The sequence below is a fragment of the Ctenopharyngodon idella genome, chromosome 15 (genome assembly GCF_019924925.1).
Source record: "Ctenopharyngodon idella isolate HZGC_01 chromosome 15, HZGC01, whole genome shotgun sequence".
In the NCBI taxonomy this organism is placed as follows: Eukaryota; Metazoa; Chordata; class Actinopteri; order Cypriniformes; family Xenocyprididae; genus Ctenopharyngodon; species Ctenopharyngodon idella.
Window position 1 is genome coordinate 23695846 of NC_067234.1, and position 20917 is coordinate 23716762.

The window sequence follows — 20917 nt, forward strand, 5'->3', positions numbered from 1 at the left end:
AAGTAATGCTGCCTTCACGTGACAATTTTGACAATTTCCACTTCTGAAGTCGTGATTACGAGCTCATCGCATTTATGGCACTCATCGAAATTGGAGGGTGTTCATGTGCAATTTTTACCTCGGAAACTCGTATTTAGGCTACGATAAGTCCGAGTGCACGTGAAGGCAGCATAAGAGCTGAGAGCTATAGTGAAAGTGAGACTAAAGTGAACGACAACAGTCTGAAACCTATTTTACTCTTAAACAACAGAAGATTTATTCACATAATCTAAGACCACGCCACAGATAATACGCACTAATAGGTCATTTTTGAATTTTGTTTAGTTTGCTTAGTTCAAAAATGATATATTAGAATTGTATTGAGAAGTTGTCATTTTATTGGTTGTAAAGAAAAGTGGCGCGTGTCGTCAAGACTTAAGATCCAGGAAGTACATGAACTGCTGTCGAAGAAACAGGAGTGAAATCTGAAGGTGACAATTCTGATTACATTAAAAAAGATATATTGAATTTCATATTACAACTGTTGTAGGCCTATATGATAAGACTTTGTGCAGATCTTGTGTTGTGTGTGGTGATTTTGTCCTATATATTCTTAGAAGTAGAAAAGAGCAATGGCAGAATCTTTACCAACATCACCAAAACAAAACGAGGACAGGACGAGTCTGGATAGACCTGTAACAAGTCAGTAACTCTAAAAGAAAGAGCTCGCATCTAATGACCCTGATCTAGGCTTTATTCTTTCTTGTGTGAAATACTAATTGATTGTTGATGCGTTTTTTTTGTTTGTTTTTTTTTTTTTTTACTTAATATTCATGTATAAATCAATTCTAAATGTGGGTGATAAATGGTGTTTCTTCTTCATATTCAGCTCTGTCATCCTCCAGTGGTCCTCTGTCAGAGGAGCTCCAGTGTTCGATCTGTCTGGATGTGTTCACTGATCCAGTCAGCACTCCATGTGGACACAACTTCTGTAAGAGCTGCCTGAACCAGTGCTGGGACAACAGTCACACCTACTCATGCCCATTATGTAAAGAAACATTCAGTAAAAGACCCGACCTCAAGATCAACACAGCACTTAGAGAGGTTGTGCTGCTCTTTAAAGGAAAATCTGGTCAGAGTAAATCTGAGGTTCTCTGTGACATCTGTGAAGATATAAAGATGAAAGCCCTGAAGATCTGCCTGGTGTGTCAGATCTCTTACTGTCAAACTCACCTGGAGCCTCATCAGAGAGTCCCAAAGTTAAAGAAACACAAACTGATCGATCCTGTGGAGAAACTTGAGGACTATATCTGTCAGAAACATGAGAAACCTCTGGAGCTGTTCTGTCGAGATGATCAGACATGTGTGTGTTTGCTCTGTGCTGTGACAAATCACAGGAATCACAACACTGTTTCTGTAGAGGAGGAGAGCGAAGAGAGGAAGGTAACAACATAAATACACGGTGTATCATGACATTTGTGTTATATGGTGTTGAATCTGTTCATTGTCTGTGTGTTCTGTCTGTAGTCTCAGCTGATGAAGATGCAGACAGACATGCAGCAGATGATCCAGGACAGAATGAAGAGGATTCAAGACCTTAAACACATAGAAGAACTCAGAAAAGTGAGTACTTACTCTAAATGTTTTAATTAAACATTTTTTTCTCATGATGTGTTTTGTGAAATTCCTTTGGAGAAATGTTACATTTCTTTAGAAATAAAAATTGAAACTATGGTGACAGGAATATTGACCTGTACAGTGAATGTGGATAGCCAAGATAATTTGTTATCCAAGATTAACCAGTGTCAACCAATGAGTTCATAAATAAAAATCTCTGACATTTTATTGCACACTTTGTTTTCCTGGCTAATCTGAGCACAGTTGAGACATTAAAGGGTTAGTTCACCCAAAAATGAAAATTCTGTCATTTATTACTCACCCTTATGTCGTTCTACACCTGTAAGACCTTCATTAATTTTTGGAACGCAAATTGAGATATTTTTGTTGAAATCCAATGGCTCCGTGAGGCCTGCATAGGGAGCAATGACATTTTCTCTCTCAAGATCCATGAAGGTACTAAAAACATATTTGAATCAGTTCATGTGAGTACAGTGGTTCAATATTAATATTATAAAGCGATGATAATATTTTTGGTGTGCCAAATAAAACAAAATAACAACTTATATAGTGATGGCCGATTTCAAAACACTGCTTCAGGAAGCTTCGGAGCTTAATGAATCAGCGTGTTGAATCAGCGGTTTGGAGCGCCAAAGTCACGTGATTTCAGCAGTTTGGCGGTTTGACACGCGATCCGAATCATGATTCAACACGCTGATTCATTAAGCTCTGAAGCTTCTTGAAGCAGTGTTCTGAAATCGGCCATCACTATATAAGTCGTTATTTTGTTTTTTTGGCGAACCAAAAATATTCTTGTCGCTTTATAATGTTAATATTGAACCACTGTAGTCACATGAACTGATTTAAATATGTTTTTAGTACATTAATGGATCTTGAGAGAGGAAATGTCATTGCTCCCTATGCAGGCCTCACTGAGCCATCGGATTTCAACAAAAATATCTTAATTTGTGTTCCAAAGATTAACGAAGGTCTTACGGGTGTGGAACGGCATGAGGGTGAGTAATAAATTACATTATTTTCATTTTTGGGTGAACTAACCCTTTAAGATGTGAGATTACTGGGATGTTTTGAAGGAAAAATTTTAGAGAAGAAAATTCAAGTCTGTATTTTGATCTCCATTTAATCTCATTGCTGTCTAGGAGGAACAATTGAAATACCAAAGAGACTGCATTTGTGATTTTATTTTTTATTTTTTATTTTTTTATGTCAAATTATAATAATTATAGAAGTTAAATATTCTATGTATTTTGATGCTTTCATTTGCTTTCTAAAAAAGGTGCAGAAGTAACAAAAAATAATTTATTCATTGATTTATCAGGAAAGGTCAGAGAAAGAGAAAGCAGAGAGTATTGAGCTCTTCACTGATCTGATCCGCTCCATTGAGAGATGTCAGTCTGAGCTGCTGGAGATGATGGTGCAGAAGCAGAAAGCAGCAGAGAAGCAGGCTGAAGAGCTCATTAAAGAGCTGGAGCAGGAGATCACTGAGCTAAAGAGGAGAAACACTGAGCTGGAGCAGCTCTCACACACTGAGGATCACCTGCACCTCCTACAGGTCAGTGGAGCTCCTTCTGTCTGCTCACATCACAGCACAACACTCCCCATGCTGAGGGATTTCTGCTCTCTCCTGCTGTAGATTTACCCGTCCCTGAGCAGACCTGCTCACACCAGCAGCTGCACTGAGATCAGTCTTAGTGACACTCATGAGAGTGTGGAGACTCTGATGAGATCTCTGACTCAACTGAAGGAGACTCTAGATGAGAAACTCAGCAACACTGGTAAGAGAATGTCAGACTTTATTTTGACAGCAATGATCTTATATTAGAAAAAAAGGCATCTTCAGTTGAAGGAGACCAATAATCAAGCATACACTGTGCACTAAATTTACAAAATTCTCAATATCTCAAAATCCATTATCAGTAAAGCCATAAGAGAACTTTGATTTTTTTATTCTTTTAGTCCTCTACATATGTAAACACTTGTAATATTTTTTTCTTGTGTGTAGTTTTGTAGTTCAGTTAATATGTGCTGTTTTATCTATTTTTCCCCTCTGCATACTGTGAACAGATATGAAAAATTTAAAAATTAGGTGGTTTTCTCAATAACTACTTTAAAAACCCATTTGCTAAGTGATTGATTAGCTATTGTGCATGATCTCTGTAAAGGCAACTGACATACTCTCTCTCCTCTCAGTCATCTAAAGATATCCATAGAAATACAATATGATTTGACCTGACCACAAATATGTTTATTCACCAATGTCAGTAATTTATGAACCAGCAGAGACACAGACGTCCATCAGAGAACATGATCTGAACAAATATATTAAATACAAACTTCTCTTATAATGATTTATTGTCGTTTGTATCCACAGAGCTGAAGAGGATGCAGCAATATACAGGTAATCTGTGATGTCCATATTGACACTGTATTTACATTTTACATTTAATCATTTGGCAGACGCTTTTCTCCAAAGCGACTTACAAATGAGAACAATGGAAGCAATCAAATCAACATGAGTGCAACAGTATGCAAGTGCCGTGTCAAGTCCCAGTTATTCCAGCAAAATGCTGGTAGCAAGGATTTTTTTAAAATAAATAAATAGAGAGAGAGAATAGAAATATTACAAAGTTAAATATTAAAAAGTGAAAATATTACTGGGTCAAATGTTGACGAAAAAGTTTTTTGAAAATGGCTAAAGACTCAGCTGATTGGATAGAGCTAGGCAGGTCATTCCACCAGCAGGGAACAGATAAGGAGAAGGTCTGTGAGAGTGATTTTGTGCCTCTATGGGATGGCACCAAAATCTTGTAGGCAAACATCAGTAGGGTTGGGAATCATAAGAAATTATCTGGTTCTGATTCTGATTCCGGTTCCAATTCCAACCAAACAACCAATAATTTGTAAGGGGAAAAAATGCACAATAGTCAACTCAAACGGTCCTTTTTGTAATACTTGTAAAATGAATTTAACAGACTGCTAATCTCAACCAATTCGGTAACACTTTACAATAATGTTCATTAGTTAACATAAGTTAACTACTTTAACATGAACTAATAATGGACTGCATTTCAACAGCATTTATTTATTTTGTTAATGTTAATTTCAACATTTACTTATACATTATTAAAATCAAGTGTTGTATTTGATAACGTTAATGCACTGTGAAGTAACATGAACAAACTATGAACAGCTGTATTTTTATTAACTAAGGTTAACAAAGATTAACAAATACAGTAACAAATGTATTGCTCATGATTAGTTCTTGTTAGTTAATACATTAACTAATGTTAATAAAGGAACCTTATTGTAAAGTGTTACCACAAATTCAACACAAATAACATGCTTGAACACACATGTAAGATCTAGAAGATCTAGACAGGTGAAACAATACTTTTGTAAGTTGGATTAAGACTTCACTTGTTTCTGAAAGAATGATTCAGTGATAGATACATTTTTAACAGTAATTTGTTGCCACCTAGTGGCGTAACAATGCAATTGAAACAGTCGTAATTTGAAGCACCCTGTTACTTTCAAAAGGTGATTTATTCTATTTTGATCGTTAATGTATGTAGACATCAGTGTTTATATCTGAATAATAAACTTTTGTATAGGCCTACTTCTGTGATAATTGGAATATTTGTAACACAGAAAAAATGATACTGTGTGTTTGAAAAGATGAAGCAGTCTAAACATGACAACTGCTCTCTCTAGATCAGAAGCAGTGCAAACGCAGATTTGAATGTCCCAATTTTATTTTTGTCAATATTCACAGGCGAATCGTTGTCATTTAGGAATTAGATCATGTGGGTGATAAAATAAAAAAAAGCTATCTTTTAAAGATTAATCATGCAGCTTTGTGCTTCTCTCTCTTTGCATTTATATCTGACGTATAGCATGAGGGCTTTTCAGTGCATTCATTGCTATAATATAAGATCAGACATCTCTATTAAAGGATACGCACTTTGCCCACCCATCACACCAGAACCGTTTTCAGAACCAAAACTTCTGAATAATAACCGGTTCTCAGTTCTTAACCCTAAACATCAGTGCCTTGAATTTGATGCGAGTATTGGCAGCCAGTGCAAAGTGATGAAGAGAGGTGTGACGTGCGCTCTCTTCGGCTCATTAAAGACCACTCTTGCTCCCAAATTCTGGATCAGTTGCAGAGGCTTGACAGTTCATGCTGAAAAGCCTGTCAAGAGAGGATTACAGTTGTTCTATCCAGTCTGAATAGAACAAGAGCTTGGAGAAGAATTTGTGTAGAATGTTTCGATAGGAAGGATCTTATTTTCCTAATGTTGTATAAGGCAAATCTGCAGAACCGGGGCGTTGTAGCAGTATGATCTGTGAAGCTTGAACAATCATCCATCACAAATCCAAGGTTCCTGGTTGTCCTGGAAGGAGTTATGGTTGACGAGCCAAGTTGAATGGAGAGGTTGTGATGAAGTGTTGGGTTGGCACCGACCACAAGCAGTTCCATTTTTGCAAGGTTAAATTGAAGGTGGTGGTTCTTCATCCAGGCAGAAATGGCTGTCAGGTAGGCTGTGATGCGAGCAACAACTGTCGGATCATCTGGTTGGAATGAGAGCTAGAGTTGTGTGTCATCAGCATAGCAGTGATAGGAAAAAACATGTTCCTGAATGACAGATCCTAGTGATGACATGTAGATGGAGAAGAGAAATGGTCTAAGCACTGAGCCCTGAGGTACGCCCGTAGCAAGATGATGCGACTTAGACACCTCACCCCTCCAAGATACCCTGAACGACCTAACTGAGAGGTATAACTTGAACCATTGGAGTGCAGTTCCTGAGATGCACTTTGTCATGAGGGTTGACAGGAGGATCTGGTGGAACTGTGTCAAAGGCAGCAGACAGATCCAGCAAGATGAGTACTGATGATTTGGAAGCTGCTCGTGCCAGTCTCAGGGCTTCAGTAACTGAGAGCAGGGCCGTCTCAGTTGAGTGGCCACTCTTTAAGCCAGACTGGTTGTTGTCAAGGAGGTTGTTCTGTGTGAGATAAGTAGACAGTTGGTTGAACACAACTCTCTCAAGTGTCTTTGTAATGAAAGGAAGAAGGGATACCGGTCTGTAGTTTTCTAAATGTGCTGGATTTAGAGTGGGTTTCGTAAGCAGTGGGGTAATCCTAGCCTGCTTAAGTGATGTTGGAAATGTACCAGTGTGAAGAGAAGTGTTAATAATGTGAGTGCAGGTACAATTGAAGAAAGATAAGGATCAAGCGGACAGGTAGTAGGGTGATTGGAAAGGATGAGTTTGAAAACTAATGCCTCCGAGAGCGAAGAGAAGGAGTGGAGAACGTGTGTTTGCCGTTAAGATGTGTTTGTCAGTATGTGGTGGCCACTGATGGTTGTTGTTTTGTGAAGAATGTGGCAAAGTCGTCAGCTGTAAGAGTTGATGTAGGAGGAGGGCAAAGAACAGAAGAGAAGGTTTTGAAAAGCGCGCAAGAATCGGGAGAATTGTTACATTTATTTTGGTAGTATGTGGTTTTAGTATTGTCTCACAATAAATTGTAACAATAAATTTAAAGTCATATCCCAAAGTCTTTTTTGTTGTTGTTGACATTATACACATCCAGAACATAGCATTGTGAAGTTATGATTCATATCTGATCTCTTTCAGTGAATGTGACTCTGGATCCTGATACATCTCATCCAGTACTCATCCTGTCTAATGGTGGAAAACAGGTCAAATGTGGAAACCTTATGCTTATACTCCCAGACAACCCAGAGAGGTTTGACACTTGTTATTGTGTCCTGGCAAAAGAGGGATTCAGCTCAGGAAAATTTTATTTTGAGGTGCAGGTAAATGGAAAGACTAAGTGGGATTTAGGAGTGGTCAGAGAATCCATTAACAGGAAGGGAATGATCACACCAACTCCTGAGGCAGGATACTGGATTATAGGTCTGAGGAACGAGAATCAGTATGAGGCCCGTGAATCTTCTCCTGTTTCTCTGTCTCTGAAAGTGAAGCCTCAGGTAGTTGGTGTGTTTGTGGATTATGAGGAGGGTCTGGTCTCCTTTTATGATGTGGAGTCCAGATCTCATATTTATTCTTTCACTGGTCAGTCTTTCACTGAGAAACTCTTTCCATTCTTTAGCCCTTGTAATAAAGAAAAAGGTAAAAATGCAGCACCTCTGATCATCTCACATGTCAGAAAATAAGGTTTTATTGCTATGTATACTGTTTTCAAATGATGAGACATTTCATCACATTTTCTTTTAGTAATTTGTTTTCCAGCTTTGAAAATCTACTGAAAGTACTGCTGTAAATAAAATTGTACTTAATTTGTATAAAGTATAATTTTGTTCATAAATTGTTTTTTTCTAAAGGCTAAAATGTTTGCTCAGTCCATTTTCTTTTTTCTGCTGTACCTGTGAAAGTGAAACTGCATGTAAAATGTTCTGTCTGAACAAACATCTGAATAAAGAGCTGTGTTTGTTTCTGTTATGTCCCTATTTAGTCTAGGGTTGGAGGAACACATAACAGAATAATAAAATGGTGTGATGTGTGGAGGCAGCAAGGTTCAATTCCCAACTCAATCTCAACAAAAAAGCCCTAACTAGCTTAAACAGGAGAAAACAAAACATAAAGAAATTGGCACCCACCTCTCTACTAATCCCTTCCCAAAGACAATTAACAATATTAAACTTAGTAGGTAAAGAAACAATAACAGAAGTATATACAAACAAGATAACTTACAAAAAAGGATTTCTTGTAGTAGGCACCAGGTACAACAAGAGTGTTAACACAATAAATCAAAAGAGAAATCAATCAACAAGGTATAAATCAAAACAACAGCTAATAAAGCTTTTGGGTTGAGAAAAGAAGCCTCACGATGCCACGCACACACACACTGGGTGCTTCTCAATTCTTATTTGTGCATCCTCGTTTCCTTTCCTCGCGTCTTAGCTCCACCCCTTCAGGATGTGAGGGAAGGACACAAGGAAAAGACACGAGGATGGAGGAATTGAATCAAGTGAAATGATATCCTCGCTCCCTTTATCGTCACTTCAAAGCGTCATCAGCTGCACTTGAGGGATCTACCCATATGTTGTTAAAGTTTGGTTATTTAAAAAAATATAATAAATATTAATAAAGCAAGATGCCCCGTTGAAATATGTGAGATGTAAAGTTTATTTAAACTGCATACATTAAAGCATACATTTAAATTATTGTGACAGATATGAAGGGGGAAGAGAATTTATGCGTGCGTCACGTTTCTCGACGAGAAAGACTTCCGCAAAGGATACACCTGTGTGCAGGATACATCCTCGCTCATAACTCCTCGGGAAGCCTCCTCACTCCTCGTTCCTCACCTCCTTGCGGTGCAATTAGAGAATTGAGATGTCCTTCAAAATGGCTGAGCTTGATCGGTTTCTGGGTCATAGGATGGAGGACGGAGGAGTGAGGAAAAGAGGAGGGATATTGAGAAGTGCTGCTTAGAATCCCCACAGCTTCCTCTCCTCCTCCAATCACATCAGATCACCAATCATTGGAGCCATTACTTCCTGCTTATGGGAAGTAGAGAGAGAGATAGAGAAAAACGGAGAAAGGGGAAAAAAAACAAACCAAAAAAACAAAAACAAATACGTCTTTGAACGTAACAGTTTCAAACTTTTATTTTATTTTATAAAGAAGTTTATTGAAAGTACTAGGAAAGATATAAATTATTATTATTCCTTTATTTAACCAGGGGAAATAATATTGAGATTATAGTCTCTTTTTCAAATGATCCCTGGTCAAGAAAGGCAGCACTTAAGAAATGAATCAGCACCCCATAAACCATACTACAACACCTAACAAGGACAAAAGTTAAATACAACAACAAACAAAATATGACACAATAACATAATAACCAGGAAAGGCAGAAAAAAAAAAAAAAAAAAAAAACCCAGAACAGCAGCCTATATACAATCACACTTATAGCTGAAGGTTTCTGTGACGTATAATTTAAAATCATTAAGTGGGATAAAAGTGCCTATTTTCAACTGTTTCTGCAAAGCATTCCAGGTTGAAAGGGCATTATAACGGAAGGCAATTTTACCAAATTCAGATTTTACAGCAGGTATAGTAAAAAGAATGCTATTTTTTGACCTAAGATTGTATCTACTGTTTTCTACCAAAGAGAAAACTGATAAATAAGAAGGCAACAATCCTATCACTGCCTTATAAATAAAAATAAGCCAGTGATGCTGTCTACGAATTGAGAGTGGAGGCCAACCTGATAAACTGTACAAACTACAATGATGTGTAGAATACTCGGCTTTAGTAAAAAAGCGTAAAGCAGAATGGTAAATAGAATCCAGTGAGCATAAAACAGACTTTACTGCATGCATATACAGAATATCTCCATAGTCTATAACAGATAAAATGGTGGCAGCAACAAGTTCCTTTCTTACTTATAAATTAAAACAAGCCTTATTTCTATAATAAAAACCCAGTTTAACTCTCAGCTTTTTTACCAGGTTATCTACATGTGAGCTTTTCATCTAATAAAAAACCCAAGTAATTATAACATGACACTCTTTCAATTTTCTGGTCATATAGAGTGATAATTTGAGGCAAATCCTGTACATTGCTGGAGTGAGTGAATAACATAAATGCATTCTTTCACAACTGAAGTATTAGACAAAATAATGGCAGTGATATCTTTCATACAGACTCATTGAACATTAACTGATAATAACTGATGTGAGTGAGACAGACCTCCAAATCAGAGACACCAAAATCTACCTTGGTGATGGCTAATATACAGCATATATGCATTGTTGTCTGAAATTCCTAAAATGAGACTTTTCAACATATTGTAATTACAACCCTTTCCCCAGAAGCTGTGAAGTGTCAGGTGTGTGGCACAGTGGACACACCGCTGGCTCAGGTGAGGGTGGTGCTATAAGCAGCCTGTATCCTATCAGTGACAGGGGGATATCTTTGGAGATGTGTGGTCCTACAAAAGGCTGGTTCAGGCAGTCAGAATAGGCCCCATGACCCCCTTGGTAAAACAACGGGTTCATTCTTTGCTCCGCTGCTGACCTCATTGTCTCTTTGTGAAGTGAAAATCCAGAGTTGCATTCTGCTCAATGGTCAGACAGCTGCTGGTGTGAAGCATCTCTCTGTGATGGAGGTGAGTGGATGAGAGAGAGTCCGAGCAGCTGCCGCCAGGAAACCCCTGGATCAAAACAACCAAAACATGGTGAGTCCCATGTACTGAAATTCAGAGGTATATCTTTATTCTATTATTAGGTTTGGAAAGATGCTGTTTATTTGTTAAGTCAGTATGAGATTGTGTAATATCTGTTAGATTTTAGCAATATTAAAGCTTAAAGTCTTTCTAAAATGTGTTTTTCTTTTCAACAAAAAAACCTGTTGGTGATTTATGAAAATGGCACAATTTTATGTAGAAAATCATGTTTTATTATAATTTATAAAAAATATATACATTTGTTTGTTTACTGTTTACTTAAAATAACTTTATTTTACAGTGAATTAAGTTAATTTAGTGATGTTGGATAATGTCAAATAACATTACTGATTATATTTACAATATTGCTACCTAGAGAAACTAATTTTAAGTTATTTCATATGTACGGTATAAGCTGAAAAAAGCATTATTATTGCATTGCTACTGTTCTTTTTTGCCTGTAACATGTGACGACTTAAATGTAAACAATTGATTTTCACAAAATCAGCACACTAAATCAGAACAAAACATTTGCATGTAATGGTGTACTCATGTGCTCCTTGATCATTTATACTTTAAAATTTGTGCTATTTTCTGAAATACTGTAGTTTATAAGGTACAGTACACAGTATATGCAAAAAGAAATATATTATAACTGAAACGTTTCCACGTGACAAAAAAAAATGTCAATCATTTTTACAAAAGCTGGGATTGATGAATTGTTGTATTACATTGTGGGAAACAGAACTCAAGTTTTGACTTTTTTTAGCTTTTGTACTCTGTAGCTTTTGACAAAGTAAGTGATCAGGATTTCCTTTGAATTTAAAAAAGCAGTACAAACAGGGTTTTATTCTGAACACAAGTCAATAGTGGTTCATTTAGTTTAGTGTATTTATAACACGAGAGGGCGTATTACAGAAAGAGCTTTATTATCTTATCTTATGTGTTTAGGACAAAAGCTATTACAGAATGACATTTCTTAAGTGCATTATCCTATCTTAACTATGGATAGGAAACGGGTATTACAGAAGCATCCTAACTCAACAAAAAAATCCTAAAAGCTGTCTTAACTTTAGGACAACCCCACTGGTGTCCTAACTTAAAACCTTTTTGAAATACAACGGTAAAAATCACAGTACAAAAGCCTTTTTTGAAAATGGCGTTACATTTATTAATTATACAAGACGAAGAGCCGCAACATTGGATGCACTACGAGAAACGGCAGACACATTTTCGGCAACTTTTGCCCACTCTCTTTCCTTATGTTCATGAGTGAGCGAAGGTGAAAACTTGCCGAATAAAACAGGCCTTACCTTTTCAACTGAGCTTACAAAAATGTCAATCTCTGGCATACTGAAATTAAAAGCACGCCGTGGTTTCTCCATTTTGATTTTAGGTTTACCTCAGAAGCAGTTTGTGCGTCGTTGGTTGCTTGGTAACAGACCTGACAGTTGATTGCCGAACTTGATGGAGGGGTTTAAGATTTCCTAACTACAAATAAAATGAGATTTTGTAAACTAGGATAAGAATCCTAAATCAAGTTAAGATTTGCTTCTGTAATACGAATTTGTGAAAAATCCTAAATTAACTTATATCTTAAGTTAAGACCTAAGATATAATATGCCCCCTGATCTCTTTTATTGTCTTATTGTTATGGATATGACACTGGGATTGATCATATCTTACAGAGTCTCAGTAGAGAAGCTGTGGCAGTGATTGAGAATCCTGTGGTGGTCAGACAGTCTTTCCATACAGAGCATCTGCAGGTGGACAGGGTTGAGACGGGACAGAATAATCCCACCTGGCTCAGAGAACTGCAGTTTCTCCATCCAGGCAAGTCGGTTACTAACACACACCTGAGTAGACATCTGTTCCTTTAAAAACATTTGCAAGGGTCATTATGAATCCTCTTCACAAAATCATGCATGGTTTTCAGTATTGCCATTTGATTTTTGGTCATCCTATGAGCATTTATTGCTGTTTTTTCATTCAGTGTCTGGCAAAGTGTCGGCCCATAAACTGGTGAGAGTGTTTGCAGCTCTGTGTGTACTGTGTCTGCTGGGAGGTGTTGTCATTGGAGTTTGGTTCATTGGTAAGAAGTTAAATTATTGAAAAGCTTTAGTCATATATTGCGTAATCAAAGGAAATATTTCTCCAGTGAACATTTAATGTCTTTGTCCAGTGAAAATTCTCTTAAGGCCTAATTCAGCTCAGAGTCCTGCAAGCCTGGGAGACGCCAAAGACACGTCCTTCTGCAACGTAACCGAGGACATCTCTGTGACAGACCCCAGGAAAGGTATTTGTCCCATGCCTTTGTGTGCAAACTCTGTAAAAACAACAGACACACACAGCTGGTAAACAGCACAGTGGATTTCATCCAAACTCACTGGCATTACAAACAAAGTGACATAAACAATGCCCAGTGAAAGCTGTGACAAACACATAAACAAGAGAAGCAAACTAAAGGGAGAGGAAGTGAAAAATAAATAACCGGTGTTTTAACTAAATGAAAGAAGCGACGTTATTAACTTTGAGTAAATTTTTCAGGAAAGTGACAGTTTTTAATGTGTAACTTTTACAGTATGCTTTTCGAAAACGTCACACTGCTGTTTGTATGTCTGAGCTAATGGAACAGTCAAACATGGCTAAATAGTCCTTTATCATATGTAACAATGGAAATTCTGATTCATTCTAGTGAATCATTCTTCTTAAACTGCCCTCTTCCTGATTCCCTCATATAGCCTTGAAAAGTCTGATTTATTTGTGAATCGGTTCATCTTTAATAGTAGGCTACCCTCATAAATAGCGAAGGAAAGTCCTAAATTGCCATCTCCTTTAAATGAAAATGTGATTAATTCTAATGAATCTTTCCTCCTAAACAATACTCTGTAGCAAGCAGTCTTGGGGGTAACGCATTACAAGTAGAATGAGTTATGTAATCAGAATACTTTTTCAAGTAACTTGTAAAGTAATGCTTTACTTTTAAATTTATAACAAAATATCTAAGTTCCCTTTCAGTCGGTCATGTTCGACGTACGTCAGAAGTGAACTGACGAATTGGGATATTGCACGAGAGCCCAATTCGTCGGTTCACTTCTGATGTACGTCTCCGTTCCCTCCTTCAGGTTAATATAAATGTACCTGATGCACCCTAATGAGGTTACTTCATTGTTTTTGTGCCAGCAAAATATGATTTCACCATAATTTTTATTTTAAATATATCCTTCAAACAAATTCAATTAAAATATCATATCTCATGATAGCAGTCCCATCCACTGCGCTACAATTTGTTGTTTTAGAAGTGATTTTGACTGAATGGGGCTCAGTGTTTTACAGGATCAGTGTCGAGAACTCTCTTCTGGAGATCCAGCTGGAGAAGCTACAGACGTGGCTGCCCGTATGTTACGAGAGGTGGAACTCTTCTCTGGGAACGCTTGTATGTCGACAGCTGGGCTATCTAAGGTGAGCATGCTGACAGCTCAATCACACACACACACACACACACACTTACTGCTCTCAGCACCTTTCACTTGAGTACCAGCTGTGGCTGTTTTCTGTAGGTCAACCATTCATAGAGTGACAGCAGTGTTGAAATGTACTTTGAAGTCCGTTCTAATTCAAAGCATGACGTGTGCTGAGTACAGAAATTTCCAAGAATATTAAAGAGATAGTTCACCCACAAATGAAAATTCTGTCATCATTTGCTCACCTTCATGTCACTCCAAAGCTGTAAGACTTTATTTCTACTGTGGAACTCAATAGGAGATATTTTGCAGAATCTTAGAGCTGCTGTAATGAAAGTGAAAAGTGTTTCAAAAGGGATGAAAAGGTACAATGAAAGTGCCATAAAGTAGAGCATACGCGTAAACATGATCTGATGGCTACAGATGATTTGGAATGACATTAGAATTAGTTTATGATGTCGATGGAGTTTTATTTATTTATTTTAGTTTTTTTTAGCAAGTGTGGCAACATCTGAGTTTTGTCAAACATCCTCTCCTTTCAGATTATCAAAGCACAAAGGGGTGAATCTGACTGATATTGGTCCGAACTACACAGATGGATTTGTCCAAATCGCCTCAGAACACCAAAGCAATTTGGAGAGTTTATGGCGTTTCAGGTAATGAAGAAATCATTTTAATTGACATGAGTTTCCAGAACAACAACTGTCACAAGTTTAGTTTATTTTTTATTTTTTATTCTAGAGGAAGCTGTAGTACAGGAAAGGTTATAGCATTGAAATGTTTTGGTGAGTCCTAACTTAATACAGCATTTAAGTCTGAAATAATAACGTTACTTACTATCCACATACGCTGTCTGTCTGAGTGCACGAAATTTGCTTCATTATAGAGTGCGGGACCAGAGCAAAGTTACCTAGGATTATTGGAGGTGTGGAAGCTACTCTGGGCAGATGGCCCTGGCAAGTGAGTCTCTACTACAGTAACCGCCACATCTGCGGAGGATCCATCATCAACAACCAGTGGATAGTTACAGCTGCTCACTGTGTCCACAAGTAAGATTCTACATTTACATTAAAATCGGCATGAAATGGAAGTTGCGATAGTTGCAGTATTTCTTCCCTATTGTGACGTATATCCAGTGTTGGGGAAAGTTACTTTTAAAAGTAATGCATTACAATATTGCGTTACTCCCTAAAAAAGTAACTAATTGTGTTACTTAGTTACATTATATGAAAAGTAATGTTACATTACTTTTGCGTTACTTTTTCTCACCTGGGCTGGGCTTACTTGTTTGTTTTTTATTAACAACAAAAAAGTTATATTTTTTGGCAAATGTAAAGGCCCTTTCACACCAAAAGTGAAATGAATAAGCCTGAAGGAAATGCATATTTACACCTGTACAGTAGAGGGCGCAGCTCAAACAAACCTTTCAGCCGTGCTGCCATTCGATTAAAGCCCGGGATACACTGCACAATTTTAGCAATCCTATAAGATCATTACAAATCACACTGTGCGACATGGATCTATTAAACTTGGGTACGACATGCATGTCGACTGTACGATGATGACACCTGTTGACTCATAGGCTATGATGCACTCAACTGTCGCAGCTTTAATTACGTTGTGGAGGGGATCAGACTCCAATGTTTAATGACAAAACAACCTTATAAAATTCACACACTACATGCATGAGTACATAGTGCTTAAGTACATAGTGTATAAGTGCATAGTGTATATTGTGTCATTTGGGACGCAGCTCAAGTTGAATCACACTTTGGCAGTTGTAGTTTTTATGTGTGCTGAAAAAAAAAGGAAGTGGCGAATAAAGAAGGGAAAAGAGCTTGAGGTAAGCAGATTTAAGTTTTAGCGCCATGCCGCGTTGATTTCATGTCGCATTTTTACTGGCTGGTCAGTAGACGTTGGTCGTAGCCGCAAACACACTGTGCGATGATCATGCTGAATTTTTGACACTGTCAGAAAATTATCGTAGGCTATCTTTGGTCACAAGACCGGGAAACGGCCGTCTTTGAACGTCTTTGAATAGGACCACCGATTAAGAGCCACGATCACAGAAATCGCCACGATTGTTTCACGATGGCAATCTTTCGTCTGGGACAACCAAAAATCGTGCAGTGTATCCTGGGCTTGAAGAATAGGATGCAGGAGAACACTCTTGTCAACACTTATTTCTAAATCTAATATAAAGTAATTTTTGCTTATTAGTATGGCTGAATTAGATCATTGAAGGTCAGCAGCAAAGACATTGGATAATAAAGTGAGATTAAATACATAAAGTATATTTGTGTAATTTAATATAGCTAATTATTACAGGTTTGCATAAAATTCTGAGATTGAATTTCAGTGTTTTTATTCATTTTGAGGAATACTGAATGTTTTCATGCAAGTGAAGTGAGTAAATGCATGTTCACATTTAGTCTAGAACTTCAATAACCATCATGTTCACACAGCGCACACAACACCTCTGCACTTCATTTCTCTCAACATGGGGACAGGTGAGCTGTCAGTCAATAAATGTGAAAAAGTAACTTGCGTTACTTATTTGAAAAAGTAACTTAGATATTTTGTTGTAAATTGAAAAAGTAATGCGTTACTTTATTAGTTACTTAAAAAAAATTTAAACTTAAAGTTACTTGTAATGCGTTACCCCCAACACTGCGTATATCTGAGACAAACGGCTTCTCGAACAAGAAAAAAAATGTAGGACGGGACTTGATTTTGTCCATTGAGAATTGATTAGATGGTTGTGGTTTGCTATTGCTGCATCAGAGAAGAGATGCCGCTGCAAGAGGGAGGGGAAGTTATTTTGACTGATGATTACGAAGGAACATGAATTTTTTTTAAAATAATGATGTGCACGGATAAATCTTTTATAATAAATACTGCAATATTGCATAAAAAATAGTCAATTTTTCATGGTGACTTTAAGTATGGCATGACTTATATGGGTGAATCTCACAAAACCTGTCATAAACCTAAACAAGAAACCCAAAACCAAAAGAAAAAACAGGAAAAGGGTTATAATATTTGGGTTACGTATGCTTTTGTGAGACTCACCCACTGGAACAGTGTACAGTAGTTGTTTACAGTAGTGTTGGAATGTGGTGTAGTGAATACAAAAGGGTCAGGATTAAATAGATGACAGGCACTGCAACATAATGCATAATGCCAGTAAAGTTTCCAACAGTTACATGTTGGGCTCTGCAAAGTATTTTATTATAAACAGATTAAGTGTGTATATGATCTGATTTGCTTGCTTATTGAAGCTACAGGCTACCTCAAGTGTCCAGTTGGGTGGTTTATGCTGGTATTGTAACCAGTAATTCAGCTAAACTGGCTCAATACCAAGGCTTTGCTGTGGAGAGGATCTTCTACAACAAGAATTACAACCATAGGACTCATGACAATGATATCGCTTTGGTGAAATTAAGAACTCCTTTGAACTTCTCAGGTGACCAATACTTTATTAATCACGTGTCTAGTATGTGTGCCACTGTGTGTCATGTATCTCATTAGGCCTATTTGCCATTTCTTTCTTTACACATTTAGACACCATCAGACCTGTGTGTCTACCACAGTATGACCATGATCTGCCAGGAGGGACCCAGTGCTGGATCTCTGGTTGGGGATATACACAGCCAGATGACGGTACCGTTATTCTTCAAATGCATATTTAAGTGTATACGAATATGTCAGGACCGGGGTTTTAACTAAAGCCAAATACAGGAGAAGCCGGAGAACACAGGTACAGAAACAAGAGCATAGTCAGGGACTATATTTAAAATGTCTTTAATAAGTCCAAAAAAGGAAATCCAAGACAACCCATGAAGTAACTCCAAATGGTAACTCCAAACAGTTAGAAAAAAATGCCAAAAGAGGATGCAGAAATATCAAAAGTGATTCCAAAAAAGCAAATAAGTAAAATCCATAAATAACCCCACAACAGATCTTCAAACTAAAATAAGGTCCACAGAAGGCAAAAGTCAGATAGTCCAAGGGCAAATAAATACACTAGAATCAGAGAAATAACAAAAAAGATTGGCAAGGCTAGTCACAACACATCAAGCTAGTGATGGGTGCTTTCCAGACACTGCTTTGTAAACCTTTGAAACCTTTGTGAATCATTTGTTTTGAACCAGTGATTCAGAACGTGTATCAAACAGCCAAAGTAACGTGATTTTAGTAAACAAGGCTTTGTTATGTCATAACTGTTTCAAAATGTTTCGAAATTTCAATGGTTTGCCACTAGGGGTGATAATCTCTGTGAACCCATAAACCAGTGTATATATAGGCCTAGTTTTTACCTGATCTCGGCTGAATTTTATAAATTTGTAGACATTTGATGGCACATTATAATAAAAATAAAGAGTTGTAGTTAATAATCTCTTATTGGTATGATTAACCAAGCTCTCCATAAAACAAACAAAATAACCCAGATAGCACACGTACGTGCAACCTTTGGCCAAAAAAGCATAACGGCTAATGCTAACGCGCCGCCTCTGGTGGGTACGCAGGGAAGGAGACCAGAGGCCATTTTTTGAATGGATGTCAATGGATGAGAGACTATGCTGATTAAACAGCTTTTGTGGGGAAATAGCTAATCATTTAATTAATCGACAGCCTGTTTGCTAATCTTCAACATGTTTTACACTAAACAATACTTTCGTTGGGAACTATATGTAGATTTTAGCTTGATAAAAATGTATTTTTTTAAGAGAAGGCAGACTAGGGAATGTTGCAACTCATTCAGGACTCATTTACGGCATTACCAACAGCAAATGTGCCACATTACTGTTTAACAAATGAGAGTCATTGGGATGATTTTAAATTTCAGGCATATTCAGAGACAGGAGAAGAGATATTCTGATGATTACCGTGTACAGACCTTTCCAGTCTTAAAAAGACCACTTCATCTGGAAAACATCTGTTGTGTACAAACATCTGATAAACATCTGAGGCCAGTTGCATAAACCTCTAAGACTCATAATTTTCAGTCAACTTAAGAAAGTAAATTTCTTAACTGCATTTAATAGATTACACCTTCAATAAAACATTTGCAAGTGGTTTTTATGCATGTTTTCTTTGCATTTACACCGGTCTGACCAGCAGGCCTCACCAGTGTGTAGTTTCAAGCACTTCGAAACAGTGAATCATTTTGCAAAGCAATTGGTCAAATTGATTCAAAGTTCTCCTATTAAACAATGAGCAAAGAACTGAGGAACAGAGCAACTTACCTCACAGGAAACAAGGCACACAATGACATGATACAATGCTAGGAAACTTAAAATGAAACATGATGAGGGTCTCTAGTGGCCAAAACAAGTCCATAATCCTGACATAAATATTATTTAAGTTCATTTTATGATTTAGGAGTGTTAAAAGCTGTCATAAGACATTGTACTGTTCGTAAATGTGAATTATGTCAATTCTTTTTTGAAGTTCATATACCAGAGGTTCTCAAAGAGGCACCTGTACCTTTAATAAGCACAAAGAAGTGCAATAGCTCTTGCATGTACAATGGAGAGATCACTCCTCGAATGCTCTGTGCAGGATATACAGAGGGGAAAGTAGATGCATGTCAGGTGAGCTCCATGTATATTACTCAAAATACATGTCATGTGGAGAATGTTTTTCACAAATTTATATGATAAATGTGTGCGAAGACATAGTAATGGATCTTCATTTTCTAAGGGGGACAGTGGAGGCCCTCTGGTTTGCCAGGATGAAAGTGTCTGGAGGCTGGTTGGTGTTGTTAGCTGGGGAACAGGCTGTGCTGAGCCAAACCATCCAGGGGTTTATACCAAAGTGGCTGAGTTTTTAGGGTGGATATATGAGATTATAGAGGTAAGTATCTTAAATGGAGAGACAATTGCCCTTGAAAGATAAACTCAGCTATTAACTTCATGTTGTGCTCTTGTATCTTGATTCCTGTCCTAGAGCTACTGATGTTTGATAGTGGAAGAGAAGAGAAGAATATCCTGACCTTTGGCATTTTTATTTTATTTATTATATTTTATTATGTATAAAGCCTCAACATTTACAAAGCAAGGTAAAGATTACATTTAGATGTTTGTACATTACATGTTTACTGTTGTGTTACTTAGAAAATTGTGGTTTTAAAATAAATGTTTGATATTTATAACAGAGAACAATGTGAGCTGTTCTGTTCATTTTCTATTTAAATTAAATTCTTCATTCTACAAATAGAAAACAGACACTTCATTCTAACAGAAAAGTTTTTAGTTATCAGGCATTACTGAGCACTACTTTTTTGCAAAGTTACAGTATATGTTGTGACATTTGGGATGCTTAATCAAGTGTATTTCATTAATGTGAACTTACACAGTGTAATATTGATTACATGAAGAGGCTAAATCATCATTAGATGTAATCAATAGATTTAAACAATTATAGGTTTTTAGAGTACAAACATCTTCAGTAAGACAAACCTAATATTTGAAAGAGCCTCAGTTGGGGATTCGGCTTGAAACAGTTATTTTGACTAAATAACGCCATCTATCGGAAGAACAGTGCATGTGTTAGATTCGTCTCTATGGTAACCTTTGAGTTTAGCAAGGCGAAAAGCCGGGACTGAATATTTATCTAGCTTTTCTACAAAATAT

The 20917-nt window shown here is 37.1% G+C and overlaps 2 protein-coding genes and 1 long non-coding RNA gene across 3 annotated transcripts; 2 read left to right on the forward strand and 1 right to left on the reverse strand.

Moving 5' to 3' along the window:
• Positions 1–266: 266 nt before the first annotated feature.
• Positions 267–8076, forward strand: LOC127495595 (E3 ubiquitin-protein ligase TRIM39-like). Its single transcript, XM_051862535.1, has 8 exons — positions 267–470; positions 597–681; positions 869–1422; positions 1507–1602; positions 2936–3169; positions 3251–3392; positions 3989–4015; positions 7254–8076. Exons 2-8 carry the CDS (start codon positions 612–614, stop codon positions 7793–7795), a joined length of 1665 nt encoding a protein of 554 aa, XP_051718495.1. The 5' UTR covers positions 267–470; positions 597–611; the 3' UTR covers positions 7796–8076.
• Positions 8077–10654: 2578 nt separating this feature from the next.
• Positions 10655–19784, reverse strand: LOC127495599 (uncharacterized). The gene is made up of 5 exons (XR_007925141.1): positions 19529–19784; positions 14525–14604; positions 14327–14449; positions 12502–13141; positions 10655–10803 (listed from the first exon to the last, which is right to left on the reverse strand). It is a non-coding gene; the product is annotated as an uncharacterized LOC127495599 (long non-coding RNA).
• On the forward strand, positions 10703–20368 carry tmprss5 (transmembrane serine protease 5). Its single transcript, XM_051862536.1, has 13 exons — positions 10703–10827; positions 12504–12648; positions 12809–12907; positions 12998–13111; positions 14142–14277; positions 14822–14935; positions 15021–15064; positions 15166–15328; positions 17561–17745; positions 17844–17942; positions 19734–19876; positions 19986–20138; positions 20232–20368. Exons 1-13 carry the CDS (start codon positions 10825–10827, stop codon positions 20238–20240), a joined length of 1407 nt encoding a protein of 468 aa, XP_051718496.1. The 5' UTR covers positions 10703–10824; the 3' UTR covers positions 20241–20368.
• Positions 20369–20917: the final 549 nt, after the last annotated feature.

Bases quoted from the DNA above. Each gene is read 5' to 3' on its own strand.
- LOC127495595 (XM_051862535.1), top strand. From the start codon at position 612: ATGGCAGAATCTTTACCAACATCACCAAAACAAAACGAGGACAGGACG. The intron at 1,423-1,506 runs GTAACAACATAA...TTCTGTCTGTAG, and splicing joins AGGAGAGCGAAGAGAGGAAG to TCTCAGCTGATGAAGATGCA. The intron at 3,170-3,250 runs GTCAGTGGAGCT...CTCCTGCTGTAG, and splicing joins ATCACCTGCACCTCCTACAG to ATTTACCCGTCCCTGAGCAG.
- tmprss5 (XM_051862536.1), top strand. The intron at 17,746-17,843 runs GTGACCAATACT...TTACACATTTAG, and splicing joins AACTCCTTTGAACTTCTCAG to ACACCATCAGACCTGTGTGT. The intron at 19,877-19,985 runs GTGAGCTCCATG...TCATTTTCTAAG, and splicing joins GGAAAGTAGATGCATGTCAG to GGGGACAGTGGAGGCCCTCT.